At 41.8% G+C, this 24,645-nt stretch overlaps 1 protein-coding gene across 3 annotated transcripts in view; it reads left to right on the top strand.

The window, feature by feature from the left end:
* The window catches only part of IQGAP2 (IQ motif containing GTPase activating protein 2), a 294,620-nt gene that overhangs the window by 21,986 nt on the left and 247,989 nt on the right, over nucleotides 1-24,645 (top strand). For all 3 annotated transcript variants that reach the window (XM_032404163.1, XM_032404164.1, XM_032404162.1), the window contains exon 2: nucleotides 22,991-23,090. In XM_032404163.1, coding sequence (XP_032260054.1) covers nucleotides 22,991-23,090 — 100 coding nt within the window. The remainder of the gene's footprint in view (nucleotides 1-22,990; nucleotides 23,091-24,645) is intronic.

The following is a 24,645-nucleotide window of genomic DNA, read 5'->3' as shown; positions in this document are numbered from 1 at the left end:
TTAAAAGTAAATTTGTGTTATTCATAAGTTTTCTAATTTTTCAAAATGAGAAGAGTGCCAATCTATGCAAGTCTTTGTGGGAGAACAGAAATCAGTGAGTTCTTAGACTCTCCAGAAGTCTAGAGATCCTAACTAAATCTTAAACCCCAAGTTCACAGGGGATTTGCATTTGAATATCTTTGTGCCAGCTGAATGAAAAGGGACACACACACACACACACACACACAACTATTTTGTTTATGTTGGATTTTAGCACTTTTTTTAGTTCTCTCATAGTATCCCTCTAAGAAGGGAAAGCGTAGGCCCCTCTAATTTATAGGTGAGGACAGGAGAGTTACAAGGGTTTTAAGACTAATAGGAGGTACTAGTCCAGACCTCATCGTCTTTCAACATGTCTTTACAGCAAAAAGTAATAAGATTTGGGATGAGAGAAATGTCCTTGCCTGAGTTCAGCACATAGGCCTATGTGCACTGATTCACTTGTATAGTGCTATGTAACAAATTACCCCAAAACTTTGTGGAATAAAACCACCCCTTTCTTACAGTCTCTAGGTTGGGAATTCAGGCAAGGCACAGTGGAAAGGACATGTCTCTGCTCCATTAGCTGGACCAGTTAGCTGGAAAAGACTCAAAATTCTGGTGTGAGGGGAGACCGGAATCATCCGGAAACTTAGCCACTCATATGCCTGGTACCTGGGCTGGAATCACCTGAAGGCTGAACTCACCTGAACTCAGGAATCACCTGAAGGCTGTTCACCAGAGCACCTATAGGTAGACTCTCCCTGTGGCATGGTGGCTGGCTTCAGAGAGGGAGGGTTCAAAGAGACCAAGAAGAAACTGCATGGGCTTTCATAACCTAGCTTCAGAAGTCCAACACTACCACTTGTACCACCCTCCATTGGTTGAAACCATTGTGAGTCTGCCCAGATTTGTGGAAATGGGACCTAGACTCTACCTCTTAATGGAAGGAAGCAAAGAAATTGTAACCACTTAAAGGCACATAAACTATTTAATTCACACTATGCTGAAGCACTAATTCAATAAAAAAGTTAACTTGAGTTAAAGTTAGCAAAGCCTTATCAAGAATGAGTTCATGGTAAGTAGGGAAATAAAAGATGTGCTTTGTTGTGAAGAGTTAGTGAAAATAACTCTAATCACATTTATTAAACACAGTACAGGAAGTCCAAGCCACAGCAATCAAACAAAAAGAAAAGGCATCCGGGGTGGGGGGGTGGGGTGGGGCCTGGATGGTTCAGTCAGTGGAGCATGTGACTCTTGATTGTGGGTTGTGAGTTCAAGCCCCACATTGGTTGTAGAGATTACTTAATAAAATCTTAAAGAAAAAAAATCCAAGTGGGTAAGGAAGAAGCACAATTGTCACTATTTGCAGAACCCTAAAGACCACCAAAAAATTATTAGAATAAATAAATTCAGTTAGGTTGCAGGAAACAAACTAATATACAGACATCTCTTGAATTTCTGTACAATTCTATACTAATAATGAAGTAGCAGAAAGAAATTAAAACAATTCCATTTACAGCTGCACAAAGAGCAAGGGGGGAAAAATAAAATAGGAATAAAGTTGGAAAGACCTTACTTGGAAAAATAAAATATTGATGAAAAAGATAAAATATTGGTGAAAGAAATTGAAGACGCAAACATGAAAGATATACCATGCTCATGAATTGGAAGAATTAATATTGTTAAAATGTCCATTCTACCCAAAGGAATCTAGAGATTCAATGTAATCACTGTTCAGAATACCAATAGCGTTTTCCACAGAACCAGAACAAATAATACTAAAACTTGTATGGAACTATAAAAGAAGCTGAAAAGCCAAAGCAGTCTTGAGAAAGAACAAAGCTGTAGGTATCACAGTCCCAGATTTCAAGATATGCTACAAAACTCTAATAATCAAAATGGTATGGTACTGGCACAAAAAATAGACACACAGATCAATGGAACAGAGTAGAGATCCCAGAACCAAACCCACATTTATGTGGTCAATCTAGGACAAAGGAGGCAAGAATATATAATGGAGAAAAGACAGTCTTTTCAATAAATGGTGCTGGGAAAACTGGACCACTTTCTTATACCATACACAAACATCAGCTAAAAGTGCATTAAAGACCTAATGTGAGACCTTAAACCATAAAAATCCTGCAAGAGAACACAGGCAGTAGTTTCTTTGACATCAGCCTTAGCAACATTTTTCTAGATTTATGTCCTCAGGCAAGAGAAATAAAAGCAAAAATAAACTACTGGGACTACACTAAAATAAGAAGATTTTGCACAGCAAAGGAAACCATCAACAAAGGAAAAGGCAGCCTACTGAATGAAAGAAGATATTTGCAAGTGATATAACTGATAAGGGGTTAATATCCAAAATATGTAGAGAATTTATACTACAACACCAAAAAGATCCAATTTAAAAATGGGCAGAGGACGTAGATAGACACTTTTCCAAAGAAGACCTACAGATGGCCAACAGACACATGAAAGGATGCTCAGCATCATTAACCATCAGGCAAATGCAAATCTCAACCACAGTGAGAGCTCACCTCACAAGAGTCAGAATGGCTATATCAAAAACACAAGAAATAATGAGTGTTAGCCAGGATGTGGAAGAACAAGGAGCCCTTGTGCACTTAGTGGGAATATAAATTGGTGCAGCCACTGTGGAAAGTAGAATGGAGGTTCCTCAAGAAATTAAAAATAGAAATATCATATGGGATGCCTCAGTGGCTCAGTTGGTTAAGCGTCTGCCTTCAGCTCAAGTCATGATCCCGGGGTCCTGGGATTGAGTTCCACATCAGGCTCCTTGCTCAGTGGGGAGTCTGCTTCTCCCTCTCCCTCTGCCTGCTGTTCCCCCTGCTTGTGTGCTCACGCACGCTCTCTCTCTCTCTCACAAATAAATAAATCTTAGAAATATCACGTGACCCAGTAATTCAACTACTGGGTATTAAAGAAAATGAAAACACTAATTGGAAAATACATATGCACCCCTATGTTTGTTACAGCATTATTTACAGTAGCCAAGATATGGAAGCAATCCATGTCTACTGATAGATGAACGGATAAAGAAGTAGTGTGGACAGACACACTCACATACATACATACAATGAAATATTACTCGGCCATAAAAAAGGATGAGCTCATTTGCAACAACATGGATGGACCTAGATGCTGTTATACTAAGTGAAAGAAGTCACAGAAAGAAAACTACCATACGATTTCACTTATATGTAGAATCTGAAAACAACAACAACAACAACAAAAAAACCCAAACGGAAATGGGCGCATAAATACAGAGAACAAACTGGTAGTGGCCAGCAAGGTGGGGGGGGGATGGGCAAAATAGGTGAAGGGGAGTGGGAGGTGTAGGCTTCCAGTTTTGGAATGAGTAAGTCACAGGGATAAAAGGTACAGCCCAGGGAATATAGTCATTGGTACTGTAATAGTGTTATATGGTGACAGATGGCAGCTACACTTGTGAGCGCAGTATAATGCATGGAGTTGTTGAATCACTGTTGGTGTACTTAAAATTGATGTATCATTGTCTATTAACTATATCTTAATAAAAAATAATTAAAATAGTTGAAGTGAACAGAAAAATTGAAGTTAACCTAAGAGCTTGACAGCTGGGAAGTGGTTTAATTTATGAATTATGTGTGTTAGCAATACCATGCAGCCTTTAAAAAGAATGATGTAGCTCTATATGAAGTGACATGGAAGTATGTCCATCTATTAAGTGAAAATACTATTTACAGAAAAACATGTATGCAGTGATTCATTAACATTTTAATATAACTTAGACGTATCTGTGAAATTTTAGGAAACCATCTTAAAGGAGTGCCAAACTGTTAGTGGAGGTTTCTAAGTGGGACCGGAATATGATCTGGGTGGGTCTTATGTGTGAAGGAAAGGGAACTCACTTGTTACTCTCTCTAGTTCTATGCTATTTAAATTTTATAGTGACTTTAGTATTCCTATCTTGCTCTTAGGAGTTAGTATGTGAGATTTTAACTTTTTTTTTTGAAGATTTTTAAAGATTTAATTATTTTAGAGAGAGAGGTGAGCCAGATAGCATGAGTGGGAGGGGCAGAGGGCGAGAGAATCTCTAGCAGAGTGCATGCTGAGCGCGAAGGCTGACTCGGGGCTTGATACCATGACCCTGAGATCATGACCTGAGCCAAATCCAAGAGTCAGATGCCCAACCAACTCTGCCACTCAGGCGCTCCGAGATTTTACCTGTTAAAATGTCGTAACTTGACTTATTTCCCAAAAGCCAGAGCACAAGGGGTCCCATGGGCTATCCATAATGGCCTGCCTCCTAGGGCACAGAGTATGGTGGACTCTTGGTGAACATGTAAGTCAAGAGAGGGAATTGCTTGCTTCCTGGGCCAGCTCTTACACCTTACCTTCCTTGTCTTTTATGATGCGAACCGCAGCAGTAAGTGTGCCGTTTGCGCGGGGAGGAACTGGTCCGCTTAGCGTGCATTGTAGGTGCCAGAGAGATTTAAGAAAAACTGTCTTTTTGTCGTTGATTAGTTTTGCTTTCTCTTCTCTGTTCATCACCAAAAAGTCTCCTCAATGGCCACACAGTTCCTGAAAGGCATGGTGGTTCCAAGTGACCTTTCCACAAGGGCTTAATTAGAAGTTAAGAGTAGACATACTCAGGTTGGGTTGAATCATTTAAGCTTGTATTATCTCTTAAATGAAATTAACTATACTCCTGTAATCAAATTGGGGAAATTCAGTAGCATTAGAAAAGATTTACAGCTTTAATAAAATTGAAACTGGTTTATTTCTGAGCTACTCTTCTTGGGTTGGTTTTTTTGAGCATCGCATACTCCTCAAACTAATAGAACAGGGTGGAAGCATGAATATAGACCCAGATCTGTATTTTCAAGGTATAAGCCCTCTACTTACTTTTTGTCTTGCACACAACCCAATCATACCTTATTTTTTAAACAGTTGTATTATTTAAAATAATACCATAATGAGAGCTGGTAAGAGGGACTTAACCAATGCAGTGACTCAGCTGTGTCCTGGCTTGGCAGATGCTTTCGCCCTTATTGAATTTACCATGAGTAGGATAGACAGAGACCTAAAATAAGGGATTATGAGAGGATTGGCTTACAATATGGGGCTGGATATTTTGTTTGCTCCTTCCGACCCACCATGCTCTGTGCCCTAGGAGGCAGGCCATTATGGATAGCCCATGGGATCCCTTGCACTCTGGCTTTTGGGAAATAAGTCAGGTTGTTTATTTTCCTTGCTTCCACCTTCCCCAGGCTGTTGGTTAGAGGTGGTGCTGGTTTCCTCTGCTGAAAGACACAATTCCTATCAGATGGCTCTCTTCTGCTATTGTTGCTCTTAAGTTCTTGATGCGACTACTTTGTCGTCTTGTCCCTTCAGACCTAAGAGAGGTGATGGCACTTCGCTGTGGCTAGCTCCTGGGGATCTCAAATCCTTGCTAGTTTGCTTTACCTTGTTCATGCCTTTATAAATGGTTGCTTTCATTAAACTCTTTCCTTTTACCCTGTTTGAGTACCATTTCTTTCCTGCCTGTAACCTGAATAATTAATTAGATAATATCCCAGATGAAGAATTTGAGGCTCAGAGAACAGTGAATCTCAGAACTGGGATTAGAATCCAGTCTGTTTTGTGTCAAAGCCTGATTCGTAAACTCGGTGTTTCACTCTTTGCCTATAGTGACTAAGATTCTCATCGTCATCTTGAAATGGAAGAGAGACCTGAGGGAAGTTTGCCACCTGTTAGATGTGATTGTTGTTTGGAGGCTAAACAAGAAACTAGCTCTTACACATTTGAATAAGCAACCTACTTCAACTTCTGTAGTTGAGAGTTTTTTGTTACTTTCTTTTGGAATTGCCATGAAGATAATTTTATCATTCAGGAAAGGGAAAAATATCTAAAGTAATGTTCAATTTGCCACTTAATTTTCTAGACTTGGCTCGGGTTGACTACTGGGTGTTTGCAAACATCTGATCCCATCTTTAAGGACGAAGTTTCAGGACATTTAAAAGAAATGCATAATTGAGTTGAAGGGCATTCCAAAAGAGACATCTAAAAATGTGCTCAGTAATGGCAGCCAAGTTGGAATGGACATAGAACTTCTTGGGCAGCTATTTTGAAAGATAAAATATTTATTTCTGTGTGTGATCTCTTGACTCAGAAATACCAGAATTTAATCGTGTTACCTGAGTCTTCTCTCACTGCATCCTGACTCTGTGTTCATTTACTTGACCTGCAGAGGAATTCTAGGCCAACTAGGAAGATGGTGTTTGAGGGCGTGCCGCTCATTTTTGCCATATAACAAGAGTGATCTTTGAGGCAACACAGCCTAATGGTTAAGAGCTGGGCCATTGAGCCAGACTGCATTGGTGCCGGTACGAGCTCCACAGATGCCTGCTCAATGTCATGGGGGCTCTGTGCCTTGGTTTCCTTATTTGATAAGTGGAAATGATAGTAGGTGCCTTACAGTTTTTGTGAGGATTAAATTAATTATGTAAAGGAGAATGTCTAGCACAACTATAAATGCTAAATAGTGGTTAGCATGTTGGGTTTTTTGTTTATCTCTGATCATCATCACCATCTTTAGCCTGGACTCCATGGATTCTTCTGCCCTTTGCGTAAATCACATTCCTTCATAGACCTTGTCCATCAAACTTGACTGACCTTCTTCTTGGAAAGATACAGAAATTAACTCCCTATTCCTTCCTACTTTTGAAGAGATTGTGTCTAAATCATGGAATAGGAGAAAAGGAACCAAAGGAGAAAGAAGAGATGATGAGCCTAGTGGGAAAGTGAGCATGCTGGGAAGAGAAAGCCTACCTCTAACAATGTTGTTTTTTGTTGGTTTGTTTGTTTGTTTTCACAAAGCCAATACTTCGGATTCAAGCACATGTGTGGGGTGGTTTCTACTGCATCTGTTGTTAACAAGCCTGGTACCCTTTGCCATTCAGTCACTACCTTTTGTGCCTCTGTGTTCTCAGCTTGCAAAGTGTTGTTAATATCTGTTACTTCCCTCCCTTCTGGTTAACTTTGGTGGACCTGTTGCAGACAAGCATCCCTCTTTTTTTTTTTTTAATTTTTTATTGTTATGTTAATCACCATACATTACATCATTAGTTTTTGATGTAAGGTTCCATGATTCATTGTTTGTGCATAACACCCAGTGCTCCATGCAGAACGTGCCCTCCTCAATACCCATCACCAGGCTAACCCATCCTCCCACCCCCTTCCCCTCTAGAACCCTCAGTTTGTTTTTCAGAGTCCATCGTCTCTCATGGTTCGTCTCCCCCTCCGATTTCCCCCCCTTCATTCTTCCCCTTCTGCTATCTTCTTTTTTTTTTTGTTTCTTAACATATATTGCATTATTTGTTTCAGAGGTACAGATCTGTGATTCAACAGTCTTGCACAATTCACAGCGCTCTCCATAGCATATACCCTCCCCAGTGTCTATCACCCAGTCGCCCCATCCCTCCCACCCCACCCCCCACTTCAGCAACCCTCAGTTTGTTTCCTGAGATTAAGAATTCCTCATATTAGTGAGGTCATATGATACATGTCTTTCTCTGATTGACTTATTTCGCTCAGCATAACATCCTCCAGTTCTATCCACGTCGTTGCAAATGGCAAGATCTCATTCCTTTTGATGGCTGCATAATATTCCATTGTATATATATATATATATATATATATATATATATATATATATATATATACCACATCTTCTTTATCCATTCTTCTGTCGATGGACATCTTGGGACAAGCATCCCTCTTGCATCAGACATGCAACAGCTATCAAAATTAAAGGAATTCTGCTTTAAGAAAACAAGCATGAAAAACCCCGTGTGCCATAAATCAAGAGGGCATTCAAAGCCTGAGTGTTGAGTAGGAGTTGGAGCAGGATGGCACATGGGGAATGAAGTTCGAGCCTAGGAGGAGTGGGGAAAGGGCATCCAGCTCTCCCTGTATTAACTCTAGGGATCAGAAAGAGCTGTTCTACCCACAAAATGGGGAGTTGAAAAACTCTGCCCTCTGGCTAGGGAATTGCCATGGGAAAAGAGAGGAACCCGTCAAAAACTGGGACCCAAAGCTGCATCACTCATAGATGAGGCAGTGGAATTCCCACCAGTGTGATCTGAGCCCCTCCATCTCAGATATGATCACAAGGTTGTCTAAAACCGGTGGGGAAGGTTAAGGGAGCTATAAAAAGGGATTGGGCTATAGAATCCTCGTTGATACTCTAGCTACTCTACCTCTCACATTTTCTGTAGGGGATGTTGTAATTCTCTTCTTCCCATCCTTCCAATTAAAATAAAAACGTATGGGGGCGCCTGGGTGGCTCAGTCGTTAAGCGTCTGCCTTCAGCTCAGGTCATGATCCTAGGGTCCTGGGATCGAGCCCCGCATCGGGCTCCCTGCTCGGCGGGAAGCCTGCTTCTCCCTCTCCCACTCCCCCTACTTGTGTTCCCTCTCTCGCTGTGTCTCTCTCTGTCAAATAAATAAAAAATCTTTAAAAAAATAAAAATAAAAAATAAAATAAAAACGTATGGTATGATTTATTATAAGAACTCTTTCTCAACTTCCAATAGCCTGATCTCATTTTCTTAAATGAAAAGAGTATTGCAGTAAAACTAGGTTATAACATTTATAGTCTTGGTCCTGATACAGACCTATGGATTGACTTACCCCCGTGAATAGCTCTAGGAATGCATAAGTAAGTTGTGTGCATGCTGGGTGTGCGGAATGGGGAGGGGGAGGAATGTGAGTCCTTACTCACTCAGAGTAAACTGAACGTATTTTTAGAGCCACAGGTCAGGTCTGAGAGCACACCTGGCTACTCGTGCTACCTTCACTTGGGCCGAGAGGTTAAACATTGGGTGTGTGTAACCTATCTCCTCACTTACTGAGTCACTACTCAGCCAGAACCTCTCCCCCCTTCTTTTTTTTTTTCTTCCAAAGTTTATAATCGTCAAACAGTAGGATATAGGAATAAAGACCAAATTCATTCTGCTTGGATCTAAAGAGATACATTGAAAGCTTAAATAAACCATGTCTTGGTTGCAGTTTTTTTCTGGAAGAGGCTGTACAATGGGAGTGCCACAGTTTATAATGAGAAAATAGAATCAAGTTAATAATATCCAGAGTTTTAAATCATCATTATAGAACCTCATTTCAATCTGGGCCGCCTGGGTGGTTCAGTCAGTTAAGCGTCTGCCTTCAGCTCAGGTCATGATCCTAGGGTCCTGGGGTTGAGTCCCTCATCAGGCTCCCGGCTCAATGGGGAATCTACTTCTCCCTCTCCCTCTGCCGCTCCCCCTGCTTCTGCTCTTTCTCTCTCTCCTTCAAATAAATAAATAAAATCTTAAAAAATATATATAACAGTTATCTGACCATAAAATGGATGGGAGCAGAGGTTATGGTAGATGTATAAATCTTAAAGTTAAACGTTGTCCCCTTGCATATATACAGAGAGACAGAGCTGTGTATGGAAGAGCATGGGTTCTGCTCTCTACTTGGAAGGATAAAGATAATTCATAACAGATATGCTCACGCCAAGAACTTATTTAGAACCAAAAAGCTTTTGGGTTATATGCTGGGATGTGTAGAGAATGAGCTTGCTTAGTTTTATCTACCAAATTGGAGGACATCTACCTTCCAAGAGTTTTGAATAACTTGAATGAAGAACAGACTTGGAGCATCCAACATCAAACAGCCCATATCTGAAAAAAGATGTATAAAAACAGATGGAATGAGCTATCCCACTTATGGGATAAGTGGGTCAAGTGCCTCGAATGGGATGCTTCCCAGGAACAACACATCCCCGCTGGTTGTGCATCTCAGCTGCCCGCACATGCACAGCCAAGTGTAAGCTAAGCTGAGTCAGCGCTGAGACCTGTACGCGGTGAAACCCGGGGCGGGCGGTGCGTAGGCCCGTGCAGCCCGCCCCGTACACTTGACACGGCTGCTTGCCGTGCCAGCCTTACCGAGTGCGGAGGTGGGGACTCCTGTTTTAAACACTGCACCACAGATGAGCTGGGGACTAGAATGCACAGTGGCTGATTTCTGAAAGTGAGACTGAAATGAGACAACTCGTGCTTAGTGGCCCTGAAGCTGTACCCTGGGCACTTCTCTTCGTGCCCCATTTTTTCCATGCGTTCCCTCTCTTCTGCACGGAGGGCGGTTTTTTTTAATAAGAAAAGTCATGAATACGCGGTTTGGGGGAACCTAGAAGTGTGCGGAGGTCGAGAGACGGCAGAGAAAGGCAGGTTTGCGTCTCCTGAAGGCGATGGGCCAGTAAGTCCGGGCGGGTGCTAGACTCCTTCCCATGTGTCAGCCGTGATTTCAGACAAGTGATTCAGCGGTTCCAAGTCTCTGTTTCCACATCTGTATAATGTCACAGGATCACTGTGGGCTCAATGCAGCAATACTAGTGCCAGGAGAATCTGCCATGTGAGCACTGGGGCCGGGGGGGGGGGGGCGGTGGAAGGGGGATGTGAAGGAGCCAAAACCTCACCAGCTGCTCCCCCCAGCCCCTCTCCTGGTTCCTCTCCTCACTCATTCCTGTAGCCCCGCTTCTCCACGCTGTCAGTCACAGCCGCCTTTATTTTCTTTCTGGACCTCTTCTTTCTGCCCTTCATCATCTTCTAGATAGCTCTTACTCTTTCCAGCATGACCGCTGGGGGTGGGGGGGGATGCTGGGTTAGGGGAGGGTCTGGAGCTGCCCAAGACCATGGCAGAGGAATCCGCCTCAGAGGGCAGAAACCCATGTAGTGCTGCCCGGGGCTCTCTGACTAGAGGAGACCTCAGGATGGAAGTGGATGGTGGACTCGGAGAGGGAATGGGAAGCCTGGATTTTGAAGAGCAGATCCAAGACTTTTGGTTTAATCTCCATCCCCACCTCCCATGGAAGCAATGAGGAATATGTGCCAAGGGAAAGCAAATCCTTGTTGACTGAATACTGGTGAACTGGCAAAATAAGGAACTTGGCTTGAGTATTTAATAGTAATTACAGTAATTTTATGTCACTGCCTTAACAACTGAGGCCCAATGAACTCTGTATGATTCCCTTGCAATTATGTGTGTTATTAGATGTGCCAGGTTAGCTTTGTTGAAAGAGCTTTTTATCAATAGAGTGAAACTCTGCCCTGCTCTTGGAGTATGAGCTATCATGTGGTGCCATCAAACAACTGTTCTCCTTTCAACTACACTGCTTAGAAGCAGCAGTAAAGTGTGCTGGATAGTGTCCCTGTTCCTCTCAAGAAATGCAGAGACCTTTGCGAGAGTGGGGAGGGGCAGAGCGGAGACTCTGAAGGCTAAGGAGTGGGGCAGATGGGGCAGAAGACAAAGCACAAGACTGCATCTTGAGTGCGTGTGCACTTCACTCATTCTTCTTCATTGACTTCTCTACCTGTGTCTCCCCACCAAACTTTTTCTCCTCTTTTTCAAACCTGACTTCAAACACTTGTAATCCAGAAAACTGGCCCTGATTAATCCCATTGCTGAATAATCTTTGTTCTTCCCCTTGGCTTTTCTGTTCTCTGTCCTGTAACTAATTTGTCCTTTTTCCAAAGGAGATTTCCAACATGTCTCCGGCATTAAATAGGCGTTCTGTTAGATCGTAAACTCTGAGGGGCACAGAGTCCTTTCTCCCACCCCACTCCATCCCTTCTCTCTACCCCTGCCGTGCACTGGAACTATTTAGCCATTAGTTAGAGACTTTGCCACATACCAAAAGAAACATATTCTGTTGTTGTATTTATTGGATTTTATTACAAGGCATTTGGAAGGCATTTTAGGACTCTGCACCTCCATTAATTCTCTGTCAGCATTTTGCACCTAGTGAACCAATAGTAAGTTTCCATCCTCACCGGGCTTCATCATCATGGACACTTGCGCTACACAAATGCTAGCAAGGTTCTCGTGTCTGGAGTAGAAACAGCGACTTAATTCTGCAGTCGTATTCAAATCCTCTAAGGAGCTGGTGGCTGACACACGCTTTGGCTGTCTCCTCTGATGTGCAGTAAACATGTGGTGTAGTTTATGTACAGTACCGTGGTCCAGTCCCCAGCCAAGAAAGAACTGCCGGAGGGAGATCAGTTATTAATTTAAGTCTGAAGCAGAAGAGCATGAATTCTATTTTACATGGTTGCTGTTCTGGCTGTTATATAAAGCTTTTCAGTCTTGGACCAAAGAAGCATAAGATCTTGAAAACCTTGGTGTCGTTCATCGTGCTCATAGAATATCCACTTTTCTAAACTTGGGACCTTGTGCTGCGTGTTAGAACAAAAAGCACACAACAAGCCAAAACCAAAATATTTTCAGCTTTGTTGCCCAAGTGGGGTAAATTCTTTCCCACAAGAGGGCTGTTCCCAGGGTATTTTATACCCTTCTCGAGAAGTTTACAAAATTAGGGTTTGTATACATTCTCTGCAGCCTGCAGACTTGACGTTAGCTTCACCCACCCTTGCCAACTCAACTCCTTTCCCACACCAGCCATTCCACTTCCTACTACTGCTCCCTGTACTGTTGACATAAAAGAGTAAAAATATGTTTGCTCTAAGAGAATAGGGTACTTCCAAAAGTTTGATAAAAACTAAACACGAGCCAAGAGTTGGTTTTAAATACAAACCAGGTCTGTCATCTAGCTCTGGGACCTTGAGCAAAGCATTTAAACCATTTTACTCTTAGACAAGGGGAAGTAATTTATACTTGTCCATTGATCTGTTAGGGCTGTTGCCATTGTAGGAGACAATTTTTGTGGTAACACTTTATGAATGTATAGGACTTCTCTGAAACAAAAGAGCCCGACTTACTTGGTTTAAGTCCTGCTGTTTGATATTGGCACCATGTAGGGTGTAACATGATTTCTCACAAGTCTGGTCTCCCACCAACCCTCGATGTGTGAAATGATGGTGATTTCATGTCCTTCTCAAAAACGGAGAAACTTTTTGATCATGATAGCTGGCCTAAATTGCATTAGCCAACAATCCAGTTGAAACGTATTCTTGATCCATGACTGTATTGTCAAAATATCTCCATTTGCATGGTATGATCCATTTAAGAGCTGAGTTTTGGCATAGTGAAAAAATTGACGGTCCTGAATCATGTGTTAATTCACACTCACTAACAAACAGCATATGCTTGCATTAATAGTGCCCTTATGTTCTACATCCTAGCCTTCTAATTGAGTCTGTTATATTAAACTTGTCTTCTAAATATACGTTGAGATTGGAAGGCAGCTCCTTAGTATATTGCTAGAACAGTGGGATGCTTCCACTTTTCTTCTCTTTAATTAAACAAACTTACGTTCATGTAAAGTGGCATATCAGGGGACTTTCTGATACTGAGCCATTTCTACCTCCACCATCTGAAGTCACAAAATGAGTTGGCTGCTCCTTGTTGGCTTCCTTTTTCTTCCCCTGTACCATGCTCTACTTCATCCTGTTTGTTGCCAAATTCTGCCCTTGCAAAGCATCGCGCTATGTTTTTCATTCTTCTCCCTGATTCAGACTTGTAAGGTTTCATGTCACACAGGTGTGTTGGAGCCTTCTCTTCATTCTTCAGATGAGGTCCCCTTGCATTCATTCCATTTCACTTTGGTCTTAACCCCACCTGTTCTCTCCCATCAGCTTGTCTCACCCAAGCATTTAGGCATGTAAGGCCTTGAGACAGAATATCATGGCCTTAGTCGTCTTCCTCTCTGCTGTCTTTGAACTTCCGTGATCTTTTCTCCTCATTAAGCTGATTAATAATCGTTGCACATTTTCAATTGTCTGATCCTTCTCCAGAAGTTCAAATGGAGCAATTAGTGCATGGAAGGCATGCTTCACAATGGAACTGGCTTTTTTTTTTTTTTTTTTTAAGATTTTATTTATTTGAGAGAGCGAGAGAGTGTGTGTGCAAGCACGAGTTGGGTGAGGGGCAGAGGGAGAAGCAGGCTCCCCGCTGAGCAAGGAGCCCAATGTGGGGCACGATCCCAGGACCTTGGGATCATGACCCAAGCCGAAGGCAGAGGCTAATCAACTGAGCCACCCAGGCGTCCCTGGCTGTGACTTTCTAGATACAAGGATGATGTGTATGATTCAAAAAAGTTAAAAGACCCCAGAGGACTCCTTTTAAAAACAAGTGCTTTAACATTTACTATTTCCTTTTAGGCATTTTTTCCCCTCAATTACAGTGCATGTAATAACATAACCTTACATAATTATTAAGGATATACACGCATTACATACTGAGTTTGTGTATACATGTGTGGAATTCAAATTTTGCTTTCTTCAATTTATGTAATTTCAAATACATTCAGTTTGCAAATTATATGGGGATACGCACTAAAGCCATTGAGTGAAGGGAAAATTAAGTATAATCAATTATCCTTGAAAAACTAGCTGATTATCTGTTGTCTTTATTATGTATATCTATAAATTTAATATTTTATAACTTATTTAATAATTGGTTATATTACAGTTTAACTGTAAAATAATTTTAAATGTATGTGATTTTTTAAAGTATTCATACAGCAGTTTCATGGGGTGGGTGGCATTATTCCCATTGTACAGATGATAAAACTGAGTGTCTAGTGTACTGATCTATAACTGAACATGCGGCAGTATTACAGACATATTTAACCCCAAATCCACTTCCCTTTCCACTCAGCCGGATCATTACATGTTTTTGTCCGTGCAGTCAGAAATTCACCTTTTGGGGGGAAAGAGAAGTAGAATAAAGGAGGGCCCCTGAGGAAAAAAAATGTTTAATTTTCTCAAATGTGTTCTCAGTATTTATTGATCATATAACTTTGCTTATGATGTGATGTATCACGTAAGCACGTTAAGTACTTATGTTGACATTTTTGTTTTTATTTTGCCCTTGTTACTACCCCTACATTCCTGGTAAGTGTAACTTGGCAATGCTGAGTATTACCTTAATATTTTTTTCCTTCGTTGAACTAGATTTGAGATGACTGCATCTCTGAGAAATAAGCCTCTCATTTTACTTTCTATACTTTTTCAAGATAGCATTAATTTACATGGTTTGCAGTAGGAAAAACAAAGTCACATAAATCTATCTGCTAGTTAGTAACACCCTCTGAAAAGCTTAATCACCACTGGGCTGGTCATCAAACACAGGCAGGGAGGCAGTGATATTGTGGTATAGTAGAAAGATCAGAACTTTGGAATCCGGGTTGTTTGGAATCCCAATTCTGCCATTTACCGGTCTTTGTGATCCTTGGATTACCTAAACCTGAATTACCTAAACTCCCTGAGTTTATTTCCCACTAGAGAAGTAAAGATTGAAATTCCTATCTTAAAGGGGGGATGCAGGGACTAAGAGATAATATGTATAAAATACCTGGCACATAGTAAATGCTCATTAAGTGTTAATCTCTTCCATCTGCTATGTTTCATGCATGCATTACAAGGAGCTCACACTGATTAGAGAAATAAGACCTATGCCCTTGGGTGACTGGGTGGCTCAGTTGGTTAAGCATCTGCCTTTGGCTTAAGTCATGATCCCAGAGTCCTGGGATCGAGTCCCAAGTTGGGGTCCCTGCTCTGTAGGGAGTCTGCTTCTCCCTCTGCCTCTTCTCCCACTTGTTCTCTCAAACTTTCTCTCTCTCAACTAAATAAATAAAATCTTTAAAAAAAAAAAATATGCCCATGAAACATGCAGGAAAAACACCCTACTCAAAACCAAGAGGTTGTTTTGTTTTCTTGAAATAGTTGTGATTGCTTATTTTCTCCTAATAGTTGAAGAAAAATTAGACTAAGACTCGGTATTCTATTGTCTTCTAAGGCTCAAACAGCTTTGTAGAAATCTCTGATATTCTGGTTTACTTGGGGTAGTTTTTCAAAGGGTAGGGACAGAGTGTTAGCAGTGACTTGCTACTCCCTGAGAACAGCCCAGGGAACTGTCATTATATAACCTGCTAAGTCTGTTCAACAATAGTAAAATATCATAATTCCTATGAGGTATTCAAGTTACAGTAAGGGGCACCTGGGCGGCTCAGTCCGTTAAGCGTTGGACTCTTAGTTTCGGCTGGGGTCATGAACTTGGGATGCTGGGGTCAAGCCCCGAGTTGGGCTCCCTGCTCCGCGGGGAGTCTGCTTCTCCCTCTCCCACTCCCACTGCTTGTGTTCCCTCTCTCGCTGTGTCTCTCTCTGTCAAATAAGTAAGTAAAATCTTTTAACAAAAAAGTGCAACATTTTTCAGATTTGCACAGTGGACCAAAATGAACTTTATTCTCTGTGGAGATGTAGACATGAGGTTCTGTTCTGAAAAGGTGTCCTAAGTTTTGAGATTCAGACTTGGTAGAAACTGACAGCATTTTAGATGCTCAAGCAAGATCACATTCTTTTTTTTTTTTTTTTTTAAAGATTTTATTTATCCATTCGACAGAGAGAGACACAGTGAGAGAGGGAACACAAGCAGGGGGAATGGAAGAGGGAGAAGCAGGCTTCCCGCGGAGCAGGGAGCCCGATGTGGGGCTCGATCCCAGGACCCCAGGATCATGACCTGAGCCGAAGGCAGACACTTTAACGACTGAGCCACCCAGGCGCCCCGCAAGATCACATTCTTGTAGGAAACATGTTTGGAACCTTTTGTTTCCAAGTGGGATCAGAGAACCCTCTTTTGTAGGTATGTCTGAAAGCAATGTATGTCGAAAGCATATTTGCAGAAGAGGATTAACCATTTTCACAAAGCCTGAGATATTTTGTTCTTTTTCTTGAGTAAATATGACAAAGAGGTTTCCTAAGTCTTCTGGGCCTTAATAACCTCACTGAAGGGGCGCCTGGGTGGCTCAGATGGTTAAGCATCTGCCTTCAGCTCAGGTCATGATCCCAGGGTCCTGGGATCGAGCCCCACATCAGGCTCCCGGCTCAGCCAGGAGTCTGCTTCTCCCTCTCCGTCTGCCTCTCCCACTGCTCATGCTCTCTCTCTCTCTGTATCTCTCTGTCTCAAATGAATAAATAAAATCTTTAAAAAATAAATAAATAAAATAAAATAAAAATAATACAAAAAACGTAACCTCACTGAAAAAGGAGATGGGTGGCCGGAGACTCGAACTCTTATAAGTAACTTGTGTAGTTTTGGGCGGTTACCTTCTTTCCTCACCTAGGAAATTCTCCTTCCAATGCTGAGTTTGAAGATTTAGGGCTTTGCCTTATTAAAGGAAGCAACCACAGTGTCTTATAACCCTGTCTAACCAGAATATCCTCTGAAGTTGTGTGTTGCTTTACAACTTTGGAGAGTTCTTAGAAATGTGTGATGGGAAAGAAGTTCCAGGAAAAGTGGAGGGCAGGCATTAAAGTTCACCTTCCCTTAGGATCTGGACAATACGGCTGTGTTACCATCAGGGCATTGGACGTAGTAGGACTAAACCTGTAAAGGACACAGCATCTCTGCTTGTGAGCACAAAGCTGAGCACACCACTTAGCAGCTTTTATTGAGCACGTACTACTTACCTGGCACTTGGTAGGGGTGGATGAGGTAGGAGCCCCTGTACTCAGTGTCCCATAATTTTAGTCACTTGATAAAACTTCAGATGTTTTTAACACATGTCATGGCACTCTGTATCATTGTTAAAAATTCTTTAGAGTACCTGAGAATATGCATCGGGTTGCATACAACTTCAACCTCAGTTTTGTATATTTTTCAAAAGAAGACTCAGATTAGGGAAGTTGGATCATGTTAAGATCAAGTAGCTGGGAAATGCTTCAGGAAGCTGGTGTGAAGCCAGAATTTATCATGTGTCAAGTTTATTGAGTGTTTCGCCTTAGTGGAAGTTTTGGACTGGGGCTTCTCTCATCTTTATATTCCACCCCTGTCACTTGCTCATTTTAGGGTCTTGGAATCAATTCTCTTCCTTCTAGTTCTTTCCTTGGGGTATCTGTCTCTGGTAGCCATTCTTTAAGTCCCCAGAATGGGGAGATAACCACTTGGCTATGCTCTTCTGGCTAAAAGCTGATCACAGATGTTCCAAGCTGGTTCAATACACATTTGAATTGAATTACATATTCAGGACTGAAGATTTTCAGGGCTCCTTAAAGAAATTTTGAGTCACCCAGAATCATAATGTGTGTATAAAATGCTAAACTCTAGTATGGTACTATGAATTGATGCTTTATACCATATTTTTAACCTGCTTTTCCTTAAAGGGACATGTTTTAAATACTACCATTTCATCAAATAGAGCTTCCCAGTCCTGGTGTTTGTGATTCTTGCTGACCCATCCTCCATTGGAGGGAGTATATCCCTACCTATCTAAGCATCCTGCAATTATGTCACACTTTGAGTTGTTTAACTATAATAAAAACATGCTGAGGGACTTCCTGTGTCATGCTTTGTATCCGGTCCATAGAACAAACTGGCACAAAGCAGCCCCTCAAATATTTGTCGAACAAGTGAATGAATTTGAATACCAAGGAGATGGTGGCTTTGGTGTCTGTGAGTGTGAAGGAGCGAGTAGTGGAAATATAGTGACCAGGCAAACTCCTTAATGAATGAGGTAGGTCTTCAGGCTGTTTTCACATTGGATTTTGTGGGCATTCTTTGGGAAATGTACTTCTTAAGTTTCCTTCCATCGCTAAGAGTCTTACTTCGAAACCTTCTCTACCAATTCTTGTTCTGCTCCTTACACCTCTGAATAAGCCCTCTCATGTGATTTCCCTAGAATGTTAGCACTTTAAAATACCATCTTTTAGCCGGCGTCCGCTAATGTTACAAAAGGCATTTTGTGAGTTGCTTATAGTTCTGGAAGCTGTTCTTCACAATGTCCTCGTGCCTCTTAGGGTTCGAGGCAGCAAGTAAAGGTGAACTTCAGAGGAAATCGCAGTTAGTCAAGCTGCCTTAAGTTAAAAGCAGTTTCTGAAGGCCCTTGGGTTTGGTGGTGACAAGCGTCTGTCCTGGCTCGCTCTGATTTAGCAGCGGCGGGGCCTGGGGCAATGAGCAGCGGCCGCAGAGCTGAGGGATCTGGGCTCCAGCCCAGGCTGTGTCAGTGACCCAGCGAGTAACCGCACGCCATCCCTTCCCCTCGCATGACCCGTTTCCTAATTTGCAAGAAGGAGATAATGTCTGTCTTTCAGGGGGATGATGAGGGCCACACAGTAACAGGGGAGAGTGCTTAAGTCATGTTGAAGTGAATGATTTTATCAGTTCCGTGAGGCTCTTTAAATGGCAGGGTGATTATCCATGTCAGGGATTCTTATCAGAAATTGCTACTTAGTCAACATTGAATAATGCAGAAAAAGTAGCAGGCAACTTCTGTGCTCCAGAAGGATTGCCTTCTGCTGTGATTCAGACATTCTCACACTCAGAACCTTAGCATATGCTTTGACCATAGGTCATGAAGGCAGGAAGGTGAGGCTGAAGTGGCTGTGGTTGGGAGGGCAGTGGCCAGATAGGTGGTCCCGAGGGCCAGGTCAGAAGGGAAGGAAGGTGTAAGCAGGCAAATCAAACTACCCACATAGATACTTTAGAGCCCTCGTATTCACCATTCCTCCTAAGAGATGATTTGTTTGTCACGTATTCTTATGGAGCACGTAGCCTGTGCGGGACAGTGAGCCCGACACGTTGAGGACACAAATTTGCCTTCTAGGAGTTTACTATTAAATGAAGCAGTATAGGAGGTGCCAGGAGAGAGCACATTTTGAGTGGGAGCAGACAGGGAAGACAGGGAAGGAAGTGATCGTTGAGTTGAGCTGTCAAGATGGGCAGAATCCTATCAGCTGTGGCCAGTATGTTGGAAACTGCCATTTGAAGCTTTGTGGGGTGTGTATGTGTGTGTTAATTCAAGCATTAAGTCAAATCTTCCCTTTGGATGGGGTGATGTCGTAGTTAGAGAGCTTCTCAGCAGCTCTCCTGGACTGGTGGGTTCCTGTGTGGCTTGTGCAGGGAGTTGGGGGTCGAGGCCTAGGAACTGAGTGCTGTTAAGACTTCTAGTTCCTCCTGGGTCGGTTGATTGAGGTGGGAGGAAGTAGCAGCCAAAAAGGAAGGTGGCAGTGAGAGTGGCTCCTTTAGAAAGTGACTCCTGCACTCCTACTTAAAAGTTGGGGAGGGTAGGACAATCGCGTGGATTCATACTAGGAGTTTTATATTATTTTCAAGCTTTAATGGGTCTGAAGTTACTATAAAATGAAAGTGTCCTGTCAGAAATAGGAGACCATCTTTAGACTGAAATTAGAACAAGAAACTAGAAATCATGAGGTGTCTTGGGGATGAAGTGTTAGGAACAGTGGAAATGGAGGAATAGGTGAGGATATGTGGTCATGCCAGTTGCCTTCTAAGAAAACGCAGGATAAGAGAAGCATAATTTGCAAAATATCTTCATTACGGGATGATGCTGAGCTCACTTCATGAAGGTAATTTTTCAGCACAGGGTTGTGTGTTCTCTGTCTTCAGGGAACCGTGATAAATGTGAGGGGGGCATGTAGATGAATCAAGAGTCCTTTCCGGTACAGAACCCATTTTGTAGAGGGAGATGTGACTGAGCTTCTGTGATGAATGATGTAATAGAAAGGTGAACAAAAGTGCTGAGGAAATTAGGTGTATCCTCACTTGGAGATCCACAGAATTTTGCTTGAGAAGATGTCACACACAGAAGGTGGGAGAATGGCTTTCCAGGCAGAGAGAAAGTGGAGTGCAGAAGCACTCAAACCTAAAATGTTGTGGTGTGGTGCTGGAATATAGCGCTCTCTGGAAGAAGTGGCTGGAATGCAGCCTTCTTGTAGGGCAGGAGTAGGAAAGTCTGCTTGATCTTTGTTCTGGAGGAAATGGGGATCCATCACAGGTTTTGCGAGAGAGAATAACATCTACAGGACTGTGTGTTTGAAAGATGCTCTGGTGGTAGTGAGGAGAACGAGTGGAGGAGGGGTGTCTGTGAGGTTATTTGAGGGTGGTTGCAAGAGTCCAGGGGAGAGGGGTGCCTTGGTGGCTCAGTCGTTAAGTGTCTGCTTTCGGCTCAGGTCATGATCATGATCCCAGAGTCCTGGGATCGAGCCCTGCATCGGGCTCCCTGCTCCGCGGGAAGCCTGCTTCTCCCTCTCCCACTCCCCCTGCTTGTGTTCCCTCTCTCGCTGTGTCTCTCTCTGTCAAAAAAAAAAAAGAGTCCAGGGGAGAGACAGCAAAGACCTTCGATCTTGAGGTGGGGGTGCAGAGGAGGTGGTTCCAGAGCTTGGTGCTCCTCCTAAACTTGAGATCTCTCTTTTAAAGTTCATATCAGATTGAGTTTATTAAGAAAAAGGAGATGCTTTTGACAAACACGAATCTTTGTTGACCCTCATTGATCCTGTTGGTCCAGGGTGAGGTTTCCCTGTTTCAAGGAATGGAGCCACACTGGGAAGTTGAGAGGGTAGAAAGGGAGGATAGGATAGGGTGGTGAGACGTGTGGAGACATCTGCTGCTTTGGCCCCAGTCGTGTTATACCCAAGCCTGTCCTGGTGCTCTTCCACATCTCCCCTCTTCTGCTGGTTCCTTTTCTTCCTCATCTATAAAAAGAGACATTTTCCTAAGTTCTTCCATACTGTTTTTTTTTTTTCCCTATCCAGTCCACACATTTCTAGCCCTAATGTTTCTACTTTTCACTTGTGCAAATGACTTCAATCCTGTTTGCTCTGTAAAGTGGGACAAATTACCTACCTCATATTGTCATGAGACTTACATGAGACAGTTCATAAGAAACACGGCCTAAGGGCTTGAAACAAACTAAGCACTTGGTAAATAAGCATCTAGCATGTTTTTATATGCTTATGGAATTCTGCCATATTTTATATTGATGTAGATTTAAGCCCTTCTTTTTTGAGTTCTTTAAGGGTTCTGGTATTATTTTTAGATCTTAAGCATTTAGCATTGTACTTGCTCCAGTAAGAGTTCAAAATTTGGTCTTCATTCCTTTTGTTTGCCACGATGATATTTTGGACTCATCAGTAGGGCATGGGATTGGCCTTTCTTAGGGATGGACAGGTGACTTTAACTCTTCTGCTTGGAACCAGAGGTGTCATTTATGAAATGGCTGATTGGAACTTGTGGCTGCAGAAGAAAAGCATACTGACATTCCTGCCCCATGTGACCATATCCCTGCTACACACATATCTTGTGTTCATTGGAGGAACAATGTAACAAACTGGAAACCAAATTGATTTTATAGTTATCATAATTAAAGTTCAGAATTGAAGAAGGAAAAGGAGTTCCTTGTTATGAGAAAGGAATGTTGTCATGAAAATGGACAGCTAAGAGTTGGCAGATGCGACAGGTGAGTGCTGTTGAGACTCTGGGCAGAGGAAATGCGCTCAGGAAATGGGGAGGCCATGTTCTCTATAGAAAAGCAAAGCTGAATTGTGGAAGTTTATAAACTAGGTTTGTGTTGGAATGAAGAGTGTGGGCTTGAAAACTGCTCACTTGATGGCTCCTTTGTTTTGTTCTTTTGGATTCCTGTTGACCAGGAAGGTTAGCCTCACAAAGGCCAAGAAATATGTGAAGGAGGAATCTCAGAGTTTGGCATCTATAAAATAGGGTTTGCAATGGATGAGAAGCTTTAATTCCTTTTAGGAGTGGGAAAACACATGTCCTTGTAGATTATTTGTTAAACCTCAGAATTTCCAGGAAGGTCCAAGCTGAGCCACTGGGCCAATTCTACAAGCTTGTTAAGGAAAGTTGTTGCAAGTGGACCATGCTCTAATTGACTTGAGACTGTCTAAATTCTACGGCATCATGTCTATGAACTATGGCTGTTCTCATTCTATGTAGTAATTTTAACCCATACTGCATTTTTTTTTTTTTTTGCTAGCAATGACATATTGTAATAACGCAAAGGCAAATCTTTCTATGCCTGATGTTTCAATACCCCTCTCTTTCAGGGTCCAATGTTGAATTGCATGAGTTTTTTTTCTAGTTGTTGTCTCAGGTGTTTATTTGATGAATTCTGCCCTTACGAGTAATGTGACTCTCCCCTCTGTTTTTAGCTATCGTGGATGATGAAAGGCTCTCTGCAGAGGAGATGGATGAGAGGAGGCGGCAGAACATTGCTTATGAATATCTCTGCCACCTAGAGGAAGCCAAAAGGTAAGATCCCAACACAGCCTATTTGCTCACCTTCTCTTAGATGCTCTTTGGGATCCTACACTTTTAACAACTCATTTGCAGTCTCATTGGTAGCAGTGTAACAGGAGAAGGACCACCTGTTTTTTTTTGTAAATGGTCCGGCGAATTGAGAGAAATTTGCTGCCACAACCAGGGTCAAGGCACTAGGGAAGCAGCTAGTACTTCTTCCTCAGATTCTCCCAGGAAATCTCTGGCCAAAGTGCAGATTTTTTCAAATTCCTCATCTCACTGGTTTGGATGTGGGGGAGCAGCAAAGACTTAAATCAGCTTCCTTTTTTTAAGTTTTTAATTTGAATTCCAGTATTGTTAACATACAATGTTCATTTTAGGTGTGCAGTATAGCGATTCAGCAATTCTGTACGTTACTCAGTGCTCAACGCAATAAGTATACTTTAATCATGTTCCCCCAGAGCTTCCTCAGATATTTTTCTCACCCCCACCCCAGTAATTATAAATGCCCTATAGGACGGTATCATTTTGGACTGAAGTCCATCGATCACTAGGTTAGAGAGTAGGTTTATGACTGCAATCTCCATTTTAACCCATGGGTGTGTGACCACTTAGGATATGTTGTCTCTAAAATCATATTGACTCTTGAAGACTTTTTAGATTATAAGTAAATGTTGGTTTCTCTGAGGAGAAAGTGAAGATAAACTAATTTGTACTTAGGACTCTGTGTCAGAGGACTCAGAACGACTTTGTCCTATGCTGGGTGGATACTGCTACAATGCCCAGATGCCATGAATTACATTCTCATTTAGTGCTTCCTGCTGTGATTGAACAATAGTATTGTTCCATGGACAGATTATATGTTCCAGCTTTCTTAAGTATATAGAAAATATTTAGGTACTGGTCATTGGTATTATCTCTAATCACTGATAAATAGCTATCTACAGAGCTAGAAGAATGAAGTTTTTTTTTTTTATTATGTTCAGTTGGCCAACATAGAGCAGTACATCATTAGTTTTTTTGTTTTTGTTTTTTCTTTTTATTAACATATAATGTATTATTTGTTTCAGGGGTATAGGTCTATGATTCATCAGTCTTACACAATTCACAGTGCTCACCATAGCACATACCTTCCCCAATGTACATCATTAGTTTTTGATGTAGTGTTCAACAATTCATTAGTTGCAAAGAATGAGGTTTTAAATCAGTGTTGCGTAGAAGAACATTCAGTGACACATGAGCTAATTTGGCCTCAAAATTGCATGAAAGGGGATTTCTCTGGGTTGTTTAATATTTTAACAGTATCTTATAGATCTAAGCTCTGAAGACTACATTTGAAGGTTATTAAATATGTGAAGTTGACAGGCTGCAGGTCACTGAAGACTCAATATCAGTAAGATTATGAAAAACATGCTTTTAGTCAAGTTGTTGATAACAAAGTTAGATAAGGAGAGTGATTCATAAACATTCAAAATAAACATGCTTTCAGAGAAAACGTTGAGGGAGATTTACCGGAAATTTTCTTCTTCTTTTTTTTTTTTTTTAATTTTTTTATTGTTATGTTAAT

This window comes from Phoca vitulina, unplaced genomic scaffold, assembly GCF_004348235.1.
Source record: "Phoca vitulina isolate PV1807 unplaced genomic scaffold, GSC_HSeal_1.0 scaffold6, whole genome shotgun sequence".
Classification (NCBI taxonomy): domain Eukaryota; kingdom Metazoa; phylum Chordata; class Mammalia; order Carnivora; family Phocidae; genus Phoca; species Phoca vitulina.
This window is presented reverse-complemented; position numbering and strand designations above follow the sequence as displayed.